General features: G+C 52.5%; 1 protein-coding gene across 2 annotated transcripts in view; it reads right to left on the bottom strand.

Annotated features, from left to right (window-relative positions):
• Nucleotides 1–24222, bottom strand: part of LOC144724255 (uncharacterized) — a 51569-nt gene that overhangs the window by 10322 nt on the left and 17025 nt on the right. For both annotated transcript variants that reach the window (XR_013586454.1, XM_078603228.1), the window contains exons 9-20: nt 21255–21481; nt 18978–19325; nt 17575–18680; nt 13137–13339; nt 10716–10887; nt 10216–10587; nt 6888–7096; nt 6058–6216; nt 5467–5624; nt 3866–3966; nt 2847–2923; nt 90–2644 (exon numbers count right to left, since the gene is read on the bottom strand). Coding sequence is in view for 1 of the 2 variants with exons in the window: in XM_078603228.1 (XP_078459354.1) it covers nt 90–2644; nt 2847–2923; nt 3866–3966; nt 5467–5624; nt 6058–6216; nt 6888–7096; nt 10216–10587; nt 10716–10887; nt 13137–13339; nt 17575–18680; nt 18978–19325; nt 21255–21481 (5687 nt within the window). In the remaining variant the exon portion in view is untranslated. The remainder of the gene's footprint in view (nt 1–89; nt 2645–2846; nt 2924–3865; nt 3967–5466; nt 5625–6057; nt 6217–6887; nt 7097–10215; nt 10588–10715; nt 10888–13136; nt 13340–17574; nt 18681–18977; nt 19326–21254; nt 21482–24222) is intronic.

Here is a 24222-nt window from a genome sequence, read left to right as displayed (position 1 = left end):
CTACGGATGGAATTTGCATTTAAACGTTAACTGGGCTTAGTGTCTCCCGGCACCGGCAGCGCGTTGCTGCTGTCGCCAGCGTCGCTTACCGGCCTCGCGGTCGGCTCCGGCGGGAAGGCCCTCTCCGTCTCGAAGTCGATCCCCCCCTGCGGTCCTGGCCCGCTGCTCTGCGCCCTCGAGTCGTCGTGTCCGGCGAAACCGTTGTCGAGCCGTGGCGGCTGAGACGGCTGAGACGGCTGCGGTGGTGTCGCCGGCTCCAAGAGGGTGTTTGCCCGGGCGATCTTATCATTCCGCGCCTGCCGCAGCTGCAGATACTGGTCGAAGACTTCCGACACAAACTTGCCGACGAGTCCGTTGGCGACTGTGTCCGCGTTGTTTGTTTTGCATTCGTCTTCCGGCTGTTGCTGCTGCTCTTCCTGCTGCAGTTCCTGTTGCTTCTGCTTCTCTTTGTCTTCCTGCTGCCGTTTCTGCTTCAGCAGCTCCTGTTGCTTCTGCTGCTCCTCCTGCTTCTGCTGCTGCTCTTGCTCCTCCTGCTTCTGCAGCTCCTCCTGCTGCCGCAGCTCCTCTCGTTGCTTCTCCAGCTCCGGGTGTTGCCGCCGCAGCTGCTCGCAAGTCCCCTCTCTCAAGGGCACGGCGTCGGTCCTCTGTGCCTGCAGGCGGCCCTTCTCCCTCGCGAGCATGTCCAGCAGGGGCGTGTAGAGGGACTGATCGTCGGGCGCGTACGGCGCCAGCCAGGACGGCTGAGCATTTTCGTCGGCGTCCGAAACCGAGACGACGCTGCCAACGCTTGAGCGGCGACTGACGCTTCCTGACGGGGTTCCTTTCGAATCCTCACCGTCAGGGGCGGACACGCGGCTGTACATCGATCTGTCGTCATCGTCGTCTTCGTCATCGTCGTCGTCGCGGTGGTCGTCTCCGGCAGGCTTCGCAGCTACAGACAGGTCCACGGGAACGCCGACCGTTCCTGCGTCTTGCGGCGCCGCGGCCTCCGTTCTTGAAGACTCGTAGACTTTTTGACGATCAACGACCGCTCCTGAAATCTTGGTGACGTCCACGTCACCATCACTGCTGACAATAGCTGTGCCCACACGACTGTCCGCGACAACAGACGCCGCTGCCGCTGCTGCCGCTGCTGCCGCTGCCTCTGCGACGGCTGCTTCAGACACCTGCTTGAGCGCTTCGGCAATCACGCCATCGACAAATTTAGCGACCTCAGCGAACAGCTGCTCGCCGAGCTGGATGCCGGCCAATGGGTCGTCCTGATCGCTGCTCGTGGGGCCCGTGAGCTCGGACCGAGCGGGCGATGGCAGTGGCGATAACGGCACCGGCTCTGAGTCTCGTTGCTCGTTCTCATCCTTACCGGGCTCCTGGCTCGGCGACCTTGGGCTGAGGAATCGCCACGTCTCCGCATCCATGTCGCCCTTCCGGCTGGCGGTCTCAGCCTCGTCCCGTGCCGTCTGTCCGGTCTCGACACTTTCCGCTTCGTCGAAGGGCAGGTTCATGTCGTGGCTCTTGGGAGAAGAGACGCTCTCAAACGTGGAAGTGGACTTCATGAGCAAGCTGCTGATGTCCGAGGCGTCGGCGGAGGAAAAGTTGGAGGAGAATTCAAACTCCTCCGAGTCGGAGAGATCCCCGTCCAACAATGACTTCGGGATCATCTTTGCATCATTGGTAATGTTCGGCAGAGCAGAGTCTGGTGTCGTTCCGGCATCGGGTAAAATGTTACGAATCACGGTTCCGCGAGGCTCTTGCCAAAAATCCACCGACCACGATTGGGGAACAACGTCCGGACCGTTAGGCACCTGCACCTCGTCGCCGCTCTCGCACGTCTGCGATGCCGTCGTGTCGACGACCATCGCGGGCAGCTCGTCTGCGACGAGACCCGACGACTGCGCAAGCAGCTCCATGGCGAAGCCACCAAAACCACCGACCCCCGATGCAAGCACCGCCGAATTGCCGCCGCGGGAATCGCTCGCCGATGTCACATCGTCTCTGTGCGTTTCCACGGCGCCACCAGAGCCGATCGGTACGAGATCGTGCACTTCCCAGCAGGGTGGAGCGTCCACTGCCTTCTTCACCGCCGTCTTCACCTCATCACCGTCATCTTGACGTTCGGTCGGCCGGCTCACGTGTTCGCTCTCACCGAAGCAGTCTGGAGTTTGCAACGAAAGGCCAACGTCGCCGCCAACGGCTTCTGGCGCGATCGACTCGTCTGCAGACGACGCCACCTCCGATCCCTGACCCAAGCCCTCCGAGTTTCCGGCCACGCGTCCTGAAGGAGGCTCGTCGCGCAAGTTCTTCGCCATCGGCACGGCGCGGGCGTCGGAAGGGCCAACGATGTCGTCGTCGTCCGGCAGCGAAGAGGTGGACGACGTTTCCGCTGCCGGATCGGCGAATCGACCGGCGGACGAGTTCGGGGAGCTTGGCTCGGCAGGTTCGAAAGTCGAGTTGTCGTGGACGGAAACGCCGAGAGGCGGGGTTGGCGAGCCGGCATCAGGCGAGGGGACGTCATCGCGCCGAGCAGCGGCGCTCGGCACGGGAAGCGAGCCGGACATCTCCTCTCGAAGGCTCGGCCGTTCCGAGAGGTCATCGCTCGGCGCGGAGCTGTCTTTGGATGCTGATATCGCCAGGGAAGAGAAGGACCCTGAATAATAAGAGTGCAGCGGTCAGGGTACACATCGATGGGCACACATCGGGGAAACAAAATAATAATAATTCTGCATTATCATTTGTACGTAAAAACCTTTGCTAACTGGCCCCCATTACAAGAGGCTTAATAATAATCGTAACATTTTCGGTAACAAAAAAATGCACGTGTGTGCGTGGGGGAGCATCAGTGACCTCACCTTGCTCAAACGAGGCGGTCTGCGTTGCCGTAGTCTCAGCTTGAGCAGAGCTCCCATTCGCTGGCTTCGTGTCCAGGCTGCATGGAGTAGAAAAAAGAATCGATATATTACATCATCATGACCATCATCAACCAAGATCAACCCACGAGCAGTCGCCACCTCTCCCAAGGTCTCGCGACGTAACGATGGCCCTAACAGCTGCACGCGAGCTCACCTCGTCGTCCATCACCTGCGTGGTGGACGCCCCGTCGGGCTAAGGGTTATCTTTATCTCCCACCCCGTCACTGTTGTTGACCACAGGGCCATCGTCGCTTCCAGCGACGCGCCGCGCCCAAGCCAACTACTAACTCTTTGTCACCCGTTATACGTTGCACACGGCATAATAATACAACACAATGCCATTGCAATGTTCTGGAATATACGATATTTTTACACATTTACAATATTTGTCAAAATGTATGTCAATGGTCTATTGCAGGTCTGGGATGTTTGCCTCAATCATTTTTTTATAAAGAGTGACTGCCTTTCTTCCACAAACGAGTTCACAAACACACAGTGTGCTAACCACTGCCCCACTGCTCCTGCTCTCAGTGTCAAAATTGGAGGGTAAATGACTAAAGAATCTTACCTGGAGTGCTTGCTGCACCATCGCTCTTTTGAAAGGGAAGACAGATTCCTATATGTTGTGGTTGTGTGTGCGAGTGTTACAATTCCTCGATGCTTTTAGGGTTTACGTAGTCCATGGGCCAGAGCAGAAACCGGTACCGTCTAAGGTAGCGATTGTTTAGTCGTGCCAATTGAGTTGTGCAGCCAGTACGAGTGAATTACTTGATAACCCCTTTCATTTCAAGTGGTTGCCACATTATTCACCGTCATTGGCGATAGAACGAACTTGCAACTGCTGAAGTTGTGCCCCCGCAGATGGTACTGACAAAAGTGACATATCTCTGGCGTGGGCTCATGGATGAAAAGGAATGGGACAGGGTGTGTGACCGGTATCGGACAGAGCGGGGCCCTACTCGAGCGAGCTGTGGGTCCTGGCGTGTGGCCGCAAGGATGGGTGAGGTTCCTTGCTGTTCTCGAGCTCGCCCTGTGCCTTGCAGATAAAGGTGTCATAGGCCTGGGGGGAGGAGAACGCAGACAGGACGCAGACACGCGGACGCACAAGAACGTTCACACAGGCACACACGTAGGGGGATAGCGACGCATGCATCCGGCACACACATAGGGATAGCACACACACACAGAAAACACGCGGACAGATACACACATGCAAAAGTACGTGCACGAAGGTAAGGACGTGCACACATAAGAGACACATAATTAGTCGCATGCAAATGCGACGACACACATACGTACTTCAACACAGATACAAAGACAAATAACCCCCGTGTATCACGACTGTACTGTTATAGCATATGTACCGTCGCGGGAAGCCCATTGAATATGGAGCTGAACAGTTCTTGGAGCCCTTACTGCTGCGATAAATTAAACCTATATCCATCCAATCTGTCGAAGTTGCATGCAATGTTTCTTCGCGCACGATCGCGGGGGGCCCGCCGTTTTGCCTTTGGACGAGCCAAGCGCGAAAGTTGCTGCTGCGAAGCAAACGTCACGCGGCGACAATGAAGGTCGGTGGCAGGCGTCCGATCTCGTACATTCTATTTACTCCCACGCCGGATGAATGGCGGTGCATTTCATTAATTCACGAAATCACCTTAAATCCTGGCATCTAGGACACTTTTCATGTGAAAAGGATGAAAAAAGGAGACGCTTCTACAAAACGTGAAATGTTATGCCCAAGCTGAACAACAAAGCACTTGGAAGGGGCCCCACAGGTTTTGTTATTTTTATGCTAAGCGCGATTGCATTGTGCTCTTATTTATTTTGTCAAACGGTTCAAGTTGAGGAATGCCACGTATCTCGCATCCAACGTCCCTTTCGTTTAGTCACGAAGCGTGGTATTACAGAGCTGCACAAGGAGCTGTGAAAGCGCATTAAAGCAATTACAGCTATGCTAAAAATACTAAATGAAGTTCCAATTTTAGTATACGTTTATCTCTTTCCCCAATGTTATACTGATTGTGCCATCGGCGTTTGGTCGTGAAAATACGCATCTGTTTGGACCTCTTGCAGAGCAGTGTATCACCCTGTGTTAGAGAACGAATGGGGGGCAGCAGTAACGTTTGTCACGTGATGATCAAATCGATATTTTCAGAGCTGGAATCTAACTAAAATTAAGTCACAAACAAATTTTTATATGATGGGGGGTTTTTTTGTACAATCATTGGTGGCTGGGCAGAGCCCCTCAACTTGCTACACTTTGAGAATGCGGATTAACCACAGGCGGCTCTCGCCTCGATTCCAACACGGCCTTTCAATGGTGCCAGCTCCGTGCTATAACCTTTTCTTTCAATTCCAATTGCGTTATTGTAACGATGCATGAACAACGTATAAAACTCACAAGCGTTGGGCCGCCCGCCAGACCAGTTCTCCTCGCTTCAACGTGCCAGAAAAAAAAACCCGGGGCGGACTTTACAGACAACGTAGGAGGCCGGGCTCCTTCTAATGATTGAGCCGCCCCCGATGCCGGCAAGGTATCGACGGCTCCTGGTCTGACCTGCAGCTGGAGGCGCAGGCTCGACTCGTGGGCTCTGAGCCGCTCCCTGGCGCGGCGACGCTGCTCCTTCTGCAGCCGCTCCACCATCATCTTGCGGCGAGCCAGCTCGTCGCGCAGCGCCACGATGCGCCCCTCCACCTCGCTGGAGCACTCCGACTCTGCGGACGAAGCCAACGGGGGGAGAAAGCGAGCAGAGGTTTGGGTTGAGGGCGACGGTCGGAGAGGAACGTTAAGAGCGATGATACACCGCTGCGGGGGGTCTGTAAGATGAGTACCACTTGGCGGGGAAGTCAACAGCAGTTGTGGAGATTTGTGCCCCCCGCCATACAAATGTGGAATTCCCACCGCAGGTTCAGGGCTGTAAAGAGGAGCTGAGCAAGACAGGCGATGACCAATAGAAGCACCGGGATGGAGACAAAGAGGCAGGCCGAGCAAAGGCGTTTGTTCAAAGCGGCGAACCAGGAAGTGAACGATTGCGGGTAGCGGACGCGGAGGTGATGGCCTGGGACAGGGACGAGTGAGGAAAGAGAAGCAGGTGGAGGGTGGAGGGAAGCCAGCGGGAAGAAGAGGAAGGAGGAGAGCGGCGCTCACCGGACGCAGTCCTGATGGACAGGGACCATTCGGAGAGGTTGTCGGTCGCTCGCCACGACTTGTCTCGGAGGTTGTCTCTCTCGGTGTCTGCGTTGGACACGGAGCGCACGGAGCTGTCCCTGGGCGTCAGCGTGGGGCTGCTGGAGACGGCAAGCAGGACTGCGCACGCACACAACGGACCAACACCGTTTCAATAACATTGGACAACAAAAGCCGGGCTTGAAAAGCACCACCACCGGGCTAATCTATTTGATCACATCCCTGAGCCGAGAGTGGAATGTCCACGTTGCTCAGGCGGGGGAGAGTTTATTCCACCCTTGACTTCCCCACAAGGCGAACGTCTCATCTACGCTGTTTAACCACCACGGTTAACAACGTCCACTAACTAATTCAACTCGACAAATGGCGACGATGGGACAGGCACACGTAGGGGGTTAAGAGCCCACCACAGCACCGCTAGCAGGAAGCTATGCTATGAAAACTAAACTATAATTAATTCTACCAGGTAAGGCCCACAAAGCAAAATAGCTCTTTTTCACAAGCGACCTGGCCACAAATGATCGTGTAACAAAGTGGCTTATCGTCCGGAAATTTACATAGGCCAAATACTCTAAACACATGTTTCTAAATGTGGAGGGAATATCGGTGGGTCCCAGAGAAAAATCCACGCGACCACGGGGAAAGAGACATCCGTACTCCAAATATACAGGCGTCAGGGTCGGAATCTAACCCACGATCTCCTGCATACCAGGCAAGGTCGTTAACACCATGGCGCCGAAGCCGGTGCCGACGCCGGACGTAACCCCCGGTGGCTGCCCGCCGCCACTCACCTTCGCGCTGCGAACTCGGCGGCGTGGCGCCCAGCGGCGCCCTCAGCCGCCCGTTCTGGCGCCCGCGGTCTTCGTGCCGCGAGCGCACCGCCAGCCGCTCGATGTTGCGCACCTCCTCCTCCTCCGTGTCCAGCCGCTGCTTCCACAGCAGCAGCTCCTTGGCACGGCGCCGGCGCTCACGCAGACGCTGCTCCCGCTTTGTCAGGTACCTGGGGTGGCAGCGACAGCGGATTGAGGATGGTACACCTACTTGCTCAAAACGATATACGTTACAAAAACAATTGGAACTGTTGATTGTTTCACGTTCCCTTCATCTCAGTAATCGACATCAACAACCAGGTTCTAGTGATCCTCTTGATCACTAGGCACACAGATTGTATACAGCCTGCACAGTTTTGTCCAATGGCAATCCAATCAAAGTGTTTAATTCTAAAATATGGAAGAAAAAAAACTAAGTGAAAAATTCAATTGAATATTTTTTGTGTGCACCATCGTTGGTGAATGTGCTTATACCCAGATTCATCACCACTGGCTGAATCCTGGCTTCGAACCCATGATCTCAGCCATTCTTGCTCACCGTCTGTGAACTCTCTCAGCCACCCAGGCCACCTCGATTTTGATGATATTTTATAAACATTTATATGAGCATTAGCCGTGCCGCACGATAACTCACGGCTGGTAACAAATCCCGCATTAAATCACACGCTGCGTTAGTGGCAACGCGTTCCTTTGAGGGGTTAATCGCGAATGTTAAAGAGTGACCCCCGCGGCAAAAAAGCAATGCCGTTAAGGGGGCCGCCCGTTAAACAATGACGCGATCAATCGGGTTAATAACTGCGGAGCGGCGTGAGCGATCCACCGCTGACCACGTGAAAAAAATATATAACATCCGGTGTTGAAGTATCAGGCAGCCAAGAGTGGTAATTCATTCACAAATTGTAAAAAAAAAAAAACTCATAGTCAGTGCAATTCAATTTAGTGAGCGACGGCGCTTTATACAATAAGATCATGTACGCACGCGCCAGCAGTCCAGCGAGCGCCGTTCGCTACTCTCACAGAGGCGGGGCCCACTAAAAGATTTGATTTTAATGCCAGGGGGTATTGAAATGCGTCGCGTGGTGATATCTTTCCTGACGTTGCAGCGGAGATGTTCTAATAAAAAGTGAAATATCAGCACAAATGACCTCGGCGTGGCAGTAAGTACGTGCGTGCGTACAAAAATATATTAATAACGGTCATTGGACCTTTGTCCGCTGCTACGCGCGTCTTCCAAAAACATACACGCAGCTGGCTAAAGAGTAAAAAAACAATAGAACGCTGGCACACTCTGTCACACCATGCGGCAACGCAGAGGGTAAAAGTAGAATTAAGACACATCGCAAATGTGTGCGCAGGTTTTAACTGGGAAACAAAACTCGCTCCAGTCGAGTAAAGTCGTACCACAATCGGGCTGGATCCAAACACCGCGTTGGTACGCACGCAGGCAGGCAGGCAGGCAGACAAAGAATGCTCACGCCCCGCGTGCCCCGCGTGTCGTTACAAGTTGCCGGGTGATTTCAGAATAAAAAGAAAATGCAGAAGCAGCAACACCAAACAATGACCGCAGATCTATTGATCGACGACCAACTCTCGCATCGCTCCTAATGGACCTCGAGCCTCTGCAGCCATCTGTCATCCCAAAGCAAGGCTGCGGTGTGCACAGTAACGTTACCTTCATCTTTTCACAGATGCTCTTCAGATCATAAAAAAATAATATCACGGCAAACCTTCAAAGTGGCAAATTACTCTGGCAGAAGCCTAACAGCGATGATGATGCCATTAAAAATACGCAACTTGGCTTTCAGGCTACCGATGGTCACATTACAGGCCAAGGCCGACCAGCTGATCGGATAACGCAACTGCCAGCCCACTTGCGCCACTCAGCCGCCACGATGTGGGCTGACGCTACCCCACCTGCCGGAGGAACTGACGGTGCACGCACCTTAAGACAGACAAATCTTCTTGTAAAAATAAGAACGTTTCCACGAACGGGTTCGCTAGTGGCCAATATTCCTCCTCTATACGTCCGGCTTCCCCAACGGTCAGGGAAAGCTGTGAACTGCTGCTGTTGGCGTCTAAAATACCCCACTTATAAATAGTTGCAGAGAAAGGTAATACTCGGTGTCCACTTCCTTATGGAAGCGGTACTGTACATGGCCACGTATATGCATAAAAATCAACGGAGGCCAGGTGGCTCAGAGAGGTCAGAGGGGACTGAGCCGGCACTACTGAGATCATGAGCTTGAATCTGGGTTTAAACCTCCTGTGATCCAGTGGGCTCGGAAGGGTAGTGGGGTTCAAGTGTATTTTGTTGAAACTGGGTGAGGATCGTGAAGATTTGAAGTATCAGCCCGGTCACCGATGACTGCACACAAAAAACCATCGTATCATAATTGTGTGGTTTTTCACTTAATATGCATGCAAACGCGAAAAAAAAACTCATCACTTCGTCATTATCAACGTCCATCAACACGTAGATGTGCGACTGGCTGACATTTCTAGAAATGGCCCTTTATCAGAGCGTAAAAGGAGAAGGTTGCAGAGAGAGAAAGCGTCACATCCGCGTGTGGCGAGAGATTCGGTAGGGCCCGTCTCTGCTCGCGGTTGGTGATGGTGATGGGGGAGTTGCTGGCGCTGTACCTTTGCAGCTGCATGTGGATGTACTGCCCCAGTTTGGGCTGTAGTTTAGGGAAACAGAGCGCAAGGGCTGCCCAGTGGTAAGCGGTGAAGACGGAAAAGAAACAGTGCACGGGCGAGCAGAGGCTACGGAAGAGGACGGGAAGGAGGAGGGAGGAGGAGGAAGAGGAGGAAAAAGAAGAGAAGGATCAGGAACACAAGGACACAAACGCAAGAGGGGGAAAACAACAAATACGGGGAAAAACTTAGCTTACTGGGCAAAACGACTCGCAAAACGGAATGCAGCAGAAACAATTCATGTTTTGCGAGTATTCTAGAGAGAAATGCCGGCCTAAGATAACGCACAAAGGGATTGCGCAGGATACTGGTGAAAACAATGAAGATGAGAGTGACGGTGATAAAAATTATGACGATGGTGAAAATGATGAGGATAACGATAGTGATGTGAGAATGCTGAAGATAATAATTACAATTCCCGTGACGACGAGAGTGACAATGATGATGATGACGATGGTGACAGTGATGACGATGATGCTGACAATCGCAACAACAAAGACAACTATAACACGATCGACAATTCTGCACCAGCGTCAACACTGCCGCTCCCACAGTCCAACAAGACGACCGTCCCACCAATGGCCACGGGCCTCACCTCTCGTCGAGTCGGCCCTGGAACTTCTTCAGCTTGTCCAGGATGCTGCTGCTGCTACAGCGGCTGCTGCTGTCACTGTCGCTGCCCGGTGTCCGCGCCCTCTGCTCCGAACCCTTCTTGCCGGCGCCCTTCCCACCGGCGGACGGGCTTGCTGGCGCAGCGGCGGCAGCCTCTGGCGCCGGGACGCCAGCGAGCCTCGTGGCCCCGTGCCGCCGTGGGCTGCGGAACTCCTCCAGTGTCATGGGCACGGAAGGCGTCGGGCTGCGAGGGGCAGCGGCATACGTGGTGGTGGTGGCGACACCTGGCGCGGCATCGCGGGGTGGAGTGCCAGGCGGCGGTGCTGCAGGGCTGCTGCTGGCGCCCACGTCCACGCTGAAGCGCAGACGCAGACAAGAGAGCCGAGTTAAACGTACAACTCGACAAATGCAAACACACTTGTGGTGCTGTCGCGGTGTCAATTTAAACAAAATGGTCTTCGTTCAGAGCCGTCATCCACTCACCCGCTGGGCCGCTCCTCTGCGCGCAGCCTCCGCAGGAACTCGGAGTCCCGGTGCCGGCGCTCGTCCAACAGATCCGTGACGGCTGCCCCAGGCTCGTGGGGGTCTGCCGCGCCGGTGGGGGTCTCATGCGACTCGGCGGATCCGGTGAGAACCGTGGTGTAGGTGATGCCGTCTGCCCAGAAGAACAGCCCCACGGTTTCAACAACAACACGTTTCAGTTCGTGAGCAAGATCCGGGACAAACCACACGAGTGAAAAAAAAACTACGGCCACGAACATCAAACCGTGCAACACAGAGGACATCGTACTGCCCCCAAAAAGAAATTTGAAAGCAGTGGGGGAGGTGAGTGAGTGGGTGATGAGTGTATCTGCAATTCACCAACTGTCAGCAACAAAGCAATTGAATGGCTAAATCAGACAGAACAATATCTGAGATTGCTCTTCACTGACCGTACGAAATCATTCACGAACAATCGTCTAAGCCCATGACCTAATCGCCCAGAATTCTCCGACGGTTGTCAGACCTCGGATGGGTGACCACTGTGAATAAAACAAAGTGTTGTTGTAGCGGCTATGTTGTGAGCGGAGGGGGTATTTAATCAAAATCCGTTGTTCTACTCTACTAGGTTCCAACATTTTCGCTGCCCGTCTTCTTCAACTGGCACTGACCAGTGTCAAAGGAGCAGCATGACCCGCACTCCGTCCATGTGAGGGTGCGAGGATGAGAGGCCGTGTGTGAGTGTCAGCTGACGTGCTTACAGGACGAATACGTTTCATTCTGGCACTTCCACATTTATAGGACAAAAATCCCCCATATAGCCTGTAACAGACTGTTGGGGCAAGTGCTGTTAGTGAGCACCTATGAAGGTCAGGACGGCACACGAGAGGGTGGGTGGCCAACACCACGCCTGGCCGCCTTTGTCATCCCAGTGGCAGTGTTTACACACCGCACCAGGTACTCATTTGAGGGCGAGTCGACCTAGGGGAGGCCTAGGACCAATTCAGATAATCGTCACCGATGTTGGCCGGGCCGGGAATCGAACTCAGGTTCACAGGGTTCGTAGCGCAGCCCGCTAACTGCTACACTAACGCTCCCCACCGCGCACACACAACAACAAATGCACCTCAATCACACGCCCATATTTGTGCATTAAACGCATATTTAGCAACGCAAATTTGTTTCAAGCGCTCGCCCAGAGATAAAAACTGATTACATTACCTGGGTCGTTTGCCAAGTAATTTATTCCCTAACGAGCTGGTGGCATCAGCTCCCTAGCTATGTAAATTTTACTTTAATTATGTTGTTCTTCCGAGCCTTACACAATAAAAAGGACCCATACTTCATGAATTCCACATGTAATTACCGCTGGCCAACTAAAAAAAAACTTGAGAAAGCATTTGCGACGAGTGCGAATGGCCATAAATCTGGCGGTGGCTATTTAAAAGTAGGCGCGAAACTATAAATTTCGCTAGAGGGAGACGCACTGTATGTGCAGGACTCGCCATGTGCTGTATTTTGCACGAAAAAAACACGTCCTAATCATCACCATTACACAAATCATCAATGGGCGGTGGTGTGCGCGCTCGTTTTAGCGGTCGATTATTCGTACGCGCATTGCGCTACGAACCCGCCGACCTCAGTTGGATTATCGCTAATGGCCAGTGACGAATTATCTGAACCTGTTCTGTGCCTCCACGAGGTCGACTCAGCCTTAAATGCAAAGCTGGTGCGGTGTGTAAACATTCGCACGAGAGAGACAAAGGCGGCTTGGCAAGGTGTTGGCCACGATTGTGTGCTGTGCCGGCCTTCACAGGTGTTCGCTAGCACACACTTGCCCCAACTCTCTGTTAAATCTTTGGCTTTTATTTGAATTAGTCGTGGATCGCTGCACCGTTTCATCGATTAAAATAGATTTTGAGCAAGCAAAAACATGCATCGAATTCCATAGCTTAGAATCAATGTTTCTTTGTTGTTTTTAGAATCGGTGTACGTTGTATGCAATGGGTTCACTTCACCGGGAAATCCACTCGAGGCGCTACCATCAACTGCAATGTAAAAAAAAAGATTCTAGAAACGGCGACCGTGAATCCTGACAAATCGTGGTATCGCCAGACCACTTCATACGTTTTGAAACTCCAATACAGAAAGCAGCACCACATCACGTCATATCACGTAAGTGCTGAAGGGTCTTCGCCATATTTAGACATCGGGCGGAGTTGTCAGAAGCAGCTCTGCGATATCCTTGTGCGTGGGGGCCGAGTGACGTTAATCGCATCCCAATGTGGGCTTTTCCCTTTCTCTTCGACAGGCACGATTGGCAAAGTGTGGCATGAACGCGGAGACTAATTCGGTGCATCGTGTACGCAATTATATGACGGGAAGAAATTAAATGTAATCGAGCGTACGCGCGTGCACACTCACCGTCGGCACCGTCCCTCGATCCGTTTGACAGGGACTTGTGTGACGACGACGAGGCTGGGGACAGCGACGAGAGCGACGTCGTTGTCGCGCAAGGCGACCGCCGCCCGGACGTCGGAGATGCCAGACTCACGCCGGCCTCAATATCGTGCGACCTCCGCTCGCCGGGGGTCGCGAGGTCGGTGGGTCGTAGCCGGTGCTCCTTCCTGCGTGGAAAATTAGGGGGTTAGGAGGTAGTGGGGGATGAGAAAGCGTCTCATCGCTGGTTGTTGGTCGTCGTCGTTAAAAACGCCGTCGCGACACGGTGAGCGAGATCCCGACATGCGACCTCTGCCCCACGCGGTCACAAGGTCGTGAAAAAGTTAACGTTGTGGGGACACATAGCTACGTTGAATAGTGAGATTCTGGAGATGGTAACTCACGATAGAGAATATACATAAAAACACATTGGATTTTATTCAGAGCTAATAATTTCACATCACGCAGGAGGTCAGACCGTCTCTCAGATGAAGAGGAAGTTCAAGACGTCACATACTGGAAGAAGTCAACTCTGCCCTTTACAAACGACGATGTGGGAGGTGGGGGGGGGGGATGAGAAAGCTTCGGCAATCGCCGTCCATAAAAGGCGGCCCCTGATTTTGCGCGCAAGAAGGGAACGCGCACGCACGCCCTTTGAACCATGAACATTGCAATTTTTTTTTTCAAGTTTAAGTTAAAGTGGGAGGGGGGTGGGGGGATTGCGCAGTGGCGTTGTCGCCGTTGCGAGACGTGATTTAATAGTGAGGCTAAATCAGACGCAGCCACAAAGGACAGGGGCTTTTAAACACCAGGAGGCACTGTACACCCAGTGACGGATCCATTACTGGGTTAGGGAAGGAAAAAAACGGGAGCTAAAAGCCGGCGCGCTGCTCGAAAGAGCTACAGTTTTCATTGACGGGGACGATGACCCATCTATTTTTTTCTGCTCTGCCCCTTTTGAAACGTCTCGGTGGCACTCACGAAGATGGACCTGCTCAGTTCGTTTTGAAAAATAGCGAGGCCGACCGACGCTACACCAACCACCCTCCTTTGCCGGCGGGTGGCGGGGGGGGGGTTGGTGGGGGGTTGGTGGGGGGGTCGGCAGGACGACAATAAAACGGACCCAACAACACGAGGAATTTTCGCCGGCGTATGATTTTCGGAGAAGAATCTCGGCGGCACGACGACGTGTTTGCCGGTACAAATAAAAAGAAATTAGCTCTCCGCTCTGAAAATCCCTGCCCATTCCACACGGGAACAAAACAAAAAAGCAAAGATTTTTTTCAAACGCATTCCATCTAAGGTTGAAAGCTTGAATGCACTAAGCTCCATTAGCGCGTCTGTCTGTGACGTGGCGTCACGATAACTCTCGTAAAGGTGATCCAATGTGAACACTCGATGGTAAAACCTAGGACTAAAAGCAATAGCCTTGGCGGCCAAGGCGATGAAGTCATTATGCGCAACGTCATCTCGCAACAGTGCCCATCGCACGCCACGTGACAATCATCGTACGGTGCGAAAGAGGTTCAACAGGCATACATCTCGTTACACTGCTTGAAAGTATCGCTACTATCATGAATGAAATACCTCCGCACGCTGCGCAGCGTTCGAGAATGCATGCAATCGCACGATTTCTCTTCCTTGTTTGCTACGTCCATGCCTCCAGAAACCACTTAAAACTGGCCGAGCAATTCTAAAAAGAGCCATCGCCAGATTGTAAACACTAACGGGGGGAGGTGGGGGGGTGTGGAGAGGGCACGGCGATCGCTTCAACTTCCTTTTCAAGCTGTCGTGCCTTCGTTTCTGATTAAATGCAGTCGTTTATTCACAGAGGGCCACCATTTGTTGCTATTATTTACCATCCTGGCACTTCGCGTCAAATCAGAGGCCCCCCTTTTAAACGTCTCTCTATCCGCTATCGCCCCTCGCAGTGTTCCGCTCTCAGCCGGACCCTGCGACCAATCCGACCGTTTAGTGGCAGAAAAAAAAACACGCCGTCAAGATCGCCGCGTGCCGGAAGGCCAATGAAATCGGCATCAAACACAAAGAGTCAAAAGTGATTTCCTGCTCAAGTGAGTGTTGAGCCATCTTCCGTTTACAGCCCAAAGGCAGTGGTATAAATTATGCATTCTGATGGCAGAGGTGAGTCTTTCCACAGGACAACCACAGTTGACTTCCAACCACAAAGAGGTACTTGTTTTATGAACCCTGGAGGAATGATGGGCTGTGTCAACTCCCAACCAAGATATGATTGCAAGCCGCTGAGCCACCTGGAGAAATCTAGATAAAATGTTGTGATTGTGGTCTTGGGTATGGAGACCGAACGGATTTTTTGTATTTTAATTTATTTCTCTGCGATAATTTTTTTCTTGTTATGTTATATTTTTGCTCGTTATTTACATATTCATTTTTTTATTTGCCAAGTAATGGGGTTTTGTTTTTGTTTCATCTAAGTATGGAAATGGATAATTGATATGCAATTGCATAAATGACGCCATATAAAATGAAATTATTAAAATTAATATTAAGTGCCTGTCATTTCCCTTGCCTTATGAAAAAACAATGTCATTTATGCAGGAAAGCGTCACCGAACCTCAAGACTGCTTTTCAGGAAGCTCCTGCTACATTTGGATGTTTGCGCAATACCATTCGTGGGAATGTGGCTTCCCGTTGTGAGAGGAAACGGGATCCCTTAGAACACGCACCAGGCACACATACGAGGCGGTGACACTCAGAAAGCTCCGCACAGATGGATTCAAGAACCCACTTCGCAGTCTCGCATCTAAGTATGGACTTGTCTCCATCCTGCTTCGTTTACAATGACATCGGGGCATGTAGTCAGGGTGATTTGGTCAGAGGCAATTATAGATTGTTATAAGAATATAAGAGGCTGACATTCCATCAACAGCCATTGCCCAGCTGTAAACAGCATCCATACTTCTCATTCAGCACTTGCAGAGAACAAACGCACGCTGGAAAGCGTCACAATCCATGACAACGCAGCATGATCTTTCCCCGACTTGTTATTTTCATTCAAGGGCTATTACACTGACATCTACGGTAGCGTAATGGGCAAAGCTGTGTCAATAGAAAATATGAGAAACAATATGAGACTGTTAAAACGGGCCACAACACAACGTCCTCTGTTTGTTTTCCTCTCCCTGTGACTGGCCGCATCATTCTCCTTCTGAAAAAAATATGGCCACTGCGAGATGAAGTTCAATTGAAATGCCATTATAAAACTCCCCTTTCTTTGCAAGGCCTCTCACAGAGATCCAGAGATTTACAAGTTCCCATTGAGAGACCCAGACTCACATGTGGATCTATGGCTGACCGCTTCTCTCCATAAAATAAATACACCCACTGTTTTTGTACCGTGTCTTGAGACACGGTCACATTTAGATGCCGCCATGTAAAATCCACATTGGAATGTAATGTCGCCCGACTCAGAAGCGTGACAATTCAAGCGAATTTCTGCGTAGAGGGCGAACAGTTTCGCGTCTGGCTTCAACTCTGCTGAGCGTCGCATTATTCTGCCTTGCGAGGGGCAGGAAGCGCGGAGGTCATATCTGGCCGAAGCGGTGCAGGAAATGGATTATTGTGAGCTGGGTGTTGCCTTCCTGCAAGCTAACCGTGCCCTCTAGTGGCCTCCCAAACGACGCACACACGAGCGATCGAGCGAGTGAGCAATCGGGCAGCGAGGTCAAATGCCGTGTTAAAATAAATGACGACTAAATCACCCTTAATGCGCCCGCCCCCCCCCCCATCTCGGCGGATGTCAGAAGCTAAGTGGGGTTTAGCCAGGTTAGTGCTTGGATGGGTGACCCTGCACCAGGGCTTGACACACGTTGCAGGCTTCAGTGCTGCAGGGAGTTGAGTGTCGCCCCACCGGGTCGGCGTGATGGCTTTTCTCCGGTTTCCTCCCATGTGAAAAAAAAATGAAATCCAGCCAAACATCCAAATGTATTCTTGAGACTCGATGAGACTTTTCTGGGTGATAAATATAAATGCAAGAAATAGGCAGTAAACGATTCCCCATCCCACCAAAGTAAATTAAATGTTATGGATCAGGGTGATTTGATAAAAAAATCTATAATTTTTTCTGTCTCGTGTGTACCCTCCGTCTCGTACGTTTTTTCCGTTTTCGACATTCTCATTGGTACTGTCCGTCTATGTTCCGCCTCCTCTGTACCGTCCAGCTATGTTCCGTCCTATTTATTTGGATGCATGGAACGCGAGCAGACGATCCGACTGCAATCAACAAATCAAACAACCGCCGCAGCCGTCCCCAAAGCGGCCCTCGCGAGGCAATGCGTAAAACAAAATGGACGGCAAAGGGAAGGGTGCTCTCCCTCCGACACAAACCGTGGGAAAGGGTCCGCGGCTCAACGTACGCACGGAGCACTAAAGGGAAGACACTCACTTGGGTGCTGCGCCTTCTGTGCTGTGCATCTGGCCCACGAGCCGCTCCGCTTTTTTCGACGCTGGCGTCGCGTGTCGGGCCGCTGCCACCGCCGCCTCCTCGTCCCGCCGCATCGCGCCAGTGGAGGCGTCGCCGCCGACCGGCGGCTCCTCTGCGGGTGCCGGCGATGTCGACTCGCTCGGCGAAAACTTGTGCGGCGAGAGACTTTGCGGCGAGAGCTTCCGCTTCTGCAACCGCAGCTTCTCGACGGACCTGCCGACGGCGTCGAGGGCGTGCAGGTACGAGTCTTCCCGCGGGGAACGCTCGGCGGCGTCCGCCTCGTTCCTTCCCGAGCCCCGCGGCGGCGCCGGCGACACCCGCTCCTCCCACGCCGATTTCCGCGAGCCCGAACCTTTGCCGAGGATCCTCTCCAGCTTCCGCATCAACTCGTTTTCTCCCCGCGAGGTCTCGTACTCGGGCCCGGGATCGTAGTTCGTTCTGGGGTCGTAATTCTTCGGCGGGCGGTAGGAGTGCCCGTCGCGCCGACCGGCGCCGTGGCAAAACTCGTCGGGTGCCTCGGCGTCGCCACGCCGGTGGCTGCCGCCGCCGCTCTCGCCGCTCCTGCCTCCGCCACCGCCGGCCACCACGGTCCGTGCCAGCGTCTGGGCCTCCTCCTCGAGCCGGCTCGCCAGTCGGGCCGCCGTCACCTTGAGCGTCTCGATGCGATCCACCTTCCTCCTCCTTCGAGCGGCGTCGTCGTCGTCGTGCGCGACGTGGTGGCGTGCCGTCGAATCGAATGCGCGCCGTACACGGGACGGAAGGCCCAGGAAGAAATCCGAGTCGGGGCTCGACGCCCCCACGAGGCTGGGCGGGGACGGGTTGTCCAGTCTCGATCCGCAGCTGCAGGAAGGATGCTCCGCCGGATCGGACGACCTCCAGCCGTACGGCTGAGGAGGGAGTTCCTGGTCGCGGTAGTCCGGCGACGAGGTGAGGGCGCTCGCGGTGGTGATACCCGTTACCTGGCCATTGTTCAGGAAGTTGACAGCATTCGCTGAGCCGGGGAAGCGGAATCCCCAGTTCTCCTTGTTAGACTCGACGGGCGGTTGAGCCAACTTACGGTACTGGGTCTAGGGTAGGAGAAGACAAAAGGACAAACGTGAGGGTTAGGAGGTGGCCAAGCCAATTGTGCACAGAGAACATACGTAACCAAGAGGGACAATGTTGAAAAGTGGGACAGGGCAGAAGAAGGGATGATGGCTGCCAATGGAGACTAACGATGGAGTGGCAGCCAATAGTGCGTCCAAGAGGACATTCACCATACTAAAGGGCTGCTGATGATCATCATGATACTGCTTATTATGCTATTGCTTCCGCTGCTGCCAATGCTACCACGACGGCCATTCCGACAAGGCCAAATAAGTCACCTGCGTGACCCCTGTCCGTCCCAGCATCTCGAGGCAGTGACGATCCTCATCCCAGAAACCGCCACCGCCACCGCCGCCACCACCGTCCACCCCCCACTGCTGCCCCGAGGAGGCGTGGTGGTGGTGCGGCGCGTGCAGATGTGCCGGCTCCCCTCGCTGTTCCGGCGCCCGCCGCAACACGCGCCTCTCCTCCGCGCGCCGCTTGTGCCGGTCCAGCAGCTGCCGACCGTCGGCACCCCGTGGCACCGTGGCATCGGTGTAACCGGCGGTAGGGGTCCACCCGGCGTCGCGAGCCTCCTGTGCGCCGTCCCGATCGAGCCGTCTCGACGGCGCGCCCTTGGTTGTCCGCTGTAATAAGCCACGTCAGCGCTCAGATCAGTGCCCGTCAAATGACCCTGGAAATATTTCTGGATTAATACTGGTAGGAGCCTCCTGGTTACAGCAGCCCACAGGGGATTATTGTGTCCGTCTGTCCTGCGTCAAAAAATGGGAGGGGTGGAGCTGGGTGGGGAGGGGCTGGGTGGAGAGGGTGGGGAGGGGCTGGGTGGGGAGGGGCTGGGTGGGGCTGGGTGGGGGGTGGGAGGGGTGGGGCTGGTTGGGGAGGGGCTGGTCACCCCGTGGTGCCCTTATAAAACTCAACGTTTAACCTACTCACGCCGGCTTGTGCCCGCCCTCACAGTCGGGCATATTTGCGGAAAACACCACGCCGCCGTTGACCCTGGCCATTGACCGAGCAACCCAACGTTCCTACCAGCTCCCTCCGCAGGAATGTGTTTTATTTTGTGTTTGCCTAATTGAATGGATGCTTGTTTTTTTGTAATTGGCAACAGGAGGGGAAACAATCAACTTGCTAAACTTGAAAAACCAGTTTAATCACAGGTGGATGAAACCAGAATTCAAACGCAGAATCTTAAGAGGCGCAGGCTAATGCTCTCACTCCTCCTGAGACATCTGGCCACCTCTTTGCTGTACAATATATAATATCAACACAATAGTAATTCACACGTCCGTTGGTAATCCAATCCACTGCTGGATTAAGGCTCCCCAACACCAATATCAGTCATGGGTGTTGTATGGATGTATGTTGAATTTCTTTCACACTGTACATAACGGTTGGACACGCTGGCCAGCATGGGTCGGTGAAGGAAATAAAGTAATCGCACAGGGACCGCATCAAATATCACTCATCACTGATGTTAGCCTTGGCGGTGATTCAAACTCAAGTCACAACGGGTTCATGGCAGTGTGGCTCAGCACAGCCCCTTTGACCCCCCAGTAATTACAGCGAAGAGGAAAAACAACGATTATATTCCAAACTTAACGGAGAACATGCAGTCATCATGACCCACGTGACAAGGCGCGCGGAAAAACACCCCTTGTGATCTCTCGCAGCGGTTTTCGGGAAGAGAGGAACGTTTTGAGTTTAATATTGTTTTGCACAACAAAATCCTCGTCGCGATTAACGCGGTTGTACGACCCCCGTGACAAAAGCACGCCGCTCAATCTCGTGATAATGCCTCAGCTCTTGGCACCGAGCCCCACGGTTCTCTCCGAATGTTCTTTCAATTTGCATGAAGAACTCAATGTAATGTGATACAACAGGCATGTACACACACACACGCCGGTGTAAGCATGCACTACACAGGCACGCGGACATGCTTGGAAGCACACGGATGTCTTCATACACAGACAAATCCACACTCATAAACATAGACAAAGACAAATATTCCCCGTTTGGCCGCAAGTGTTGTTAACAAGCACTCACACACACACACGCTGATATTATCTTCTGTTCTACAACATCAAGTGTGACCAAACTACTAAATGACGGCATGCTGCTCAGCATGCCGTGTCAGTCATGGGGCTTGTTTGATCAGAGTTCACCACGCGGCGCAGTGCGAGCTGGCGAATGGGGTGGAAGGCCAGGACCAGTGCTGATACCAACTCGCCACCAATGTCAACCGTGGCTGTAAATCAAACCCTGGGTCACCAAATTTATAGTGCAGTGTGCCAACCACGATGCCACCCCCAACCCTGCTCAGGAGTGGTAACACAAAAAAAAATAGAGCAACCAACAACGAACCTCTTACCACCCACTCATGTACTCACCATCTCTCCGCTCTTACCTTACGTTTACAGACGACACAATGTGTTTGAATGTATATTGTTATATTTGTTTGCATCTTTCTCCGACTGTGCCCTTGGAGCGTGCCGTGCATTCTAACGTTGAACAAAATATTGCTTTGGAAAACATTTAAACAACTGAGCGTCAGTTACCGTCCGCGTGGCGGTGGGGGCTGTGGCGGGGATGGCAGCAACAGGATGCTTTTCGAATGCCCCGATGCAAGCGTCCAGCTGCAGATCGTCGAGGATGCCCTGCACCTCCTCCGAGAGGAGCTGCACACTCAGCTCCGCAGCCCTGATGGGGTCACCGGCGTCGCCGGGGTGGCCGACCCCGCCGACCTCGCGTGTACGGTCGGTCGCTGCCCACGCCGGACGGGGTCCTGGTCCGAGTCAGGAACGTCGGGTGCGGGAGAGAGCGGGTCACACAAGCAGAGAGAAATGGAGCTGTGGCACTTCATCGAGGATTGTGTCACTGTGTGAAACTCGGGCATAAGTCGATCACCTTGCCGACTCCCCTTCTTATATCTATTGCATTACTTTCTTGACATGATCTAAATGTGGTCATCCCATTTTTGTAAATGGTTATTCTCATTATCATTTTCTAAAAACAGAAAGCATCCTGACAGCTTGAATGATTGAGAACATTTCCACATTGACTCATATGTTTTAATCGAAACGTTGGGCGGCAGAACCCCCGAGTAATAACTCGTCGTAGTATTTTTAACGCACTGGGTCAAGGGGCCTAATTTCAGCTGGGTCTGTACGAGGTCAGGGATATGGAAAATGTATCTGCAACGGGAACACCACATCCAGTATAGCTCTCGCTATGCCTGTGGCTACACCTCATGTGCCACCTCCGATCTACCAGCTACACGATATTCAGTGAGAAATTAAGCCAGTGGTCAGACACCTGATCATTATTTTATCACTACTACCAAGGCTACTGTTTCCAATGAATTTAATTCATTGATTCCGCCACCTGTGTTGAGGACTCGGTCGACCAGACTGACCGTTTTGTCTCATCCACACTGTGTTCGACCACAACAACACAAGCCACAACAACACACACTCACCCCAATCGCTCACTCAACCACTCAACCACCACACTGCAGGTCACAACACTTCTCTTTCTGCTTGTTTCTTCGTGCTGCTCAACTTTGGAATTCCCTCGCCATCGTCTCTATTTCCAAGCTCTTATAACACAGCTCAATTCAAGAAACCCAAATTAAACTACTACAACTTTGCTGTTTTTATACCCGGCAGTGGGACGTTGCGGGCCACTGGGCCTGTGCTCAGCAACTGTTTGGGAAGGAAAAAAAAATCCTTGAACTGGAAGAGCCACTCAACAATCCCTGCACCTGTGCCGTTGACTCAAAACTTCCGTTGTGACCCTAAAACATTAAGCCGGCAACGGCCTGCGTCTCGATCCAGGTCCGCTGGGCGCGATTTACCAACTACGAAAATACCAAAACTCTCAGCCACAGGAAACCCAGGGCAGGGGGAGGGAGGGTGTTGGGGGGGGAGTGCAACGCAGTCGGCCGTCATTCACACAGAAGCCCCCGGGATAATAGAAGTGCACAGCTGCGACAGGTGCTGCGCGCACGGAGAGTTGGCGCCCCGGGAGCGACGTCACAGGCGCAAGAGCGCGCGGTATCATTGTCGCTGCCATCGCCGCCGCCGCATTAACGCAGACAGATGATGGAAAACATTTAAATTGAGTTCCCGTAAAGTGAAACAGTAACGAAAGCGTTGCCAAAACACAAAACCAGTTCTTAAAAAAGCGTACGCAAGAATGCTGTTTTTTAATTTATACGTTCTGCAAGGGCATTACTCGAACAGCATTTCCTGCAGATGATAATTGGGGAGGCCTCCATCCATCCAGCAGTGGATTGACCACGGCTGGTAATGCTGTTGATGATAATGAATATATAATTAATATATGCACAGCAGTAAGCATCAAGGTACTTTGAATGTCAAGATGACAGCACTATAATTCGTTCATACATTATGCACATAGCCTTAAATAGGCGTCAGCTGAAAGTGTGAACAACATCAACCAGGCAATTTTCCTTGTACTTAGAACTCATCAGCTATCACACTCGTGTGATGATATAGGTAGGAACGGTACTGTCATCTTGACATGCAAAGTATGCTGAGACTTATTCATACCTGTCAACCCATACGGGTTACCCGTATTCTTGCACAAAAGAAATTGAGTTAAAAAAAATTGGCATTTCTCGCTTGTGATGGGACTTTGTAGGATGAACTTTGAGATTTTTAAGGGCACGGGGTGACCAATAAGGTCTGAATTGGTCTGTAATAAGGTAAGCACTCATAAGGGGTTCACATGTATGCTTACGATTGTGCTCATGCTGTAGGACTTTTTTGCTGTGGGTTTTTGCTGTCGACAAACCACCTTTTGCATACAAGCAAATTGCATGTTTTTCTGGCTGAAGGCCAGAAAAACATGCAAATTTATGAAGGCCAGAAAAATGTGAGCATAAATATCTGTGTGGAGAGCAAATGGGGAAATAAATTGTTTCAAAAAGGCGGCGTCCTGATCAAAGGAACACAAAGGAATTCCCCTCTCGTCTCGCTCACGCACCGGTGGTGAAAATTCCACATTCTGATGGAACGGTTGAGCTATTCCACAATACATATACCCGCACAGATAACAATCAATTTTCATCATCAAAATATGCATCGAATCGCTGCCCTTTAAAGTATATTGTGAAAAAGCATTATATAATAGTTAAAAGTGGGGGGGGGGGTTGCGGAATTCATAGTTTTACGCGTAACGTGCCTACAGATGTCCAAAGCGTAACATGACCACACATTTGTCAAAAGCAGGGAGCGAACACGCATCCAAGAGGGCCAATATCCATCGCCGGGATGGCAGCAATGAGATCACTTCCTGTGCACGAGCGAAATGGTCGGTGGCAGCGGTGGACTGTGAGGGGTGGTGACGGCGCGGAGGTCTCATCAAGCAGTGGATGGACAATGACTGATAACGACGATGATGACGATTACTTGGGACTGGCGAGAAAGGTTGCTGGCGCCAGGCGCCGGAGTGCATGCAGAGTTAAGGTGGAAGGGAAACTGTGATGGGAGCGGTTGGAGT

Source organism: Lampetra planeri, chromosome 20, assembly GCF_965212315.1.
Source record: "Lampetra planeri chromosome 20, kcLamPlan1.2.h2, whole genome shotgun sequence".
Classification (NCBI taxonomy): domain Eukaryota; kingdom Metazoa; phylum Chordata; class Hyperoartia; order Petromyzontiformes; family Petromyzontidae; genus Lampetra; species Lampetra planeri.
The sequence above is the reverse complement of the archived record's forward strand: the minus strand, read 5'-3'. Positions and strand labels throughout refer to the sequence as shown.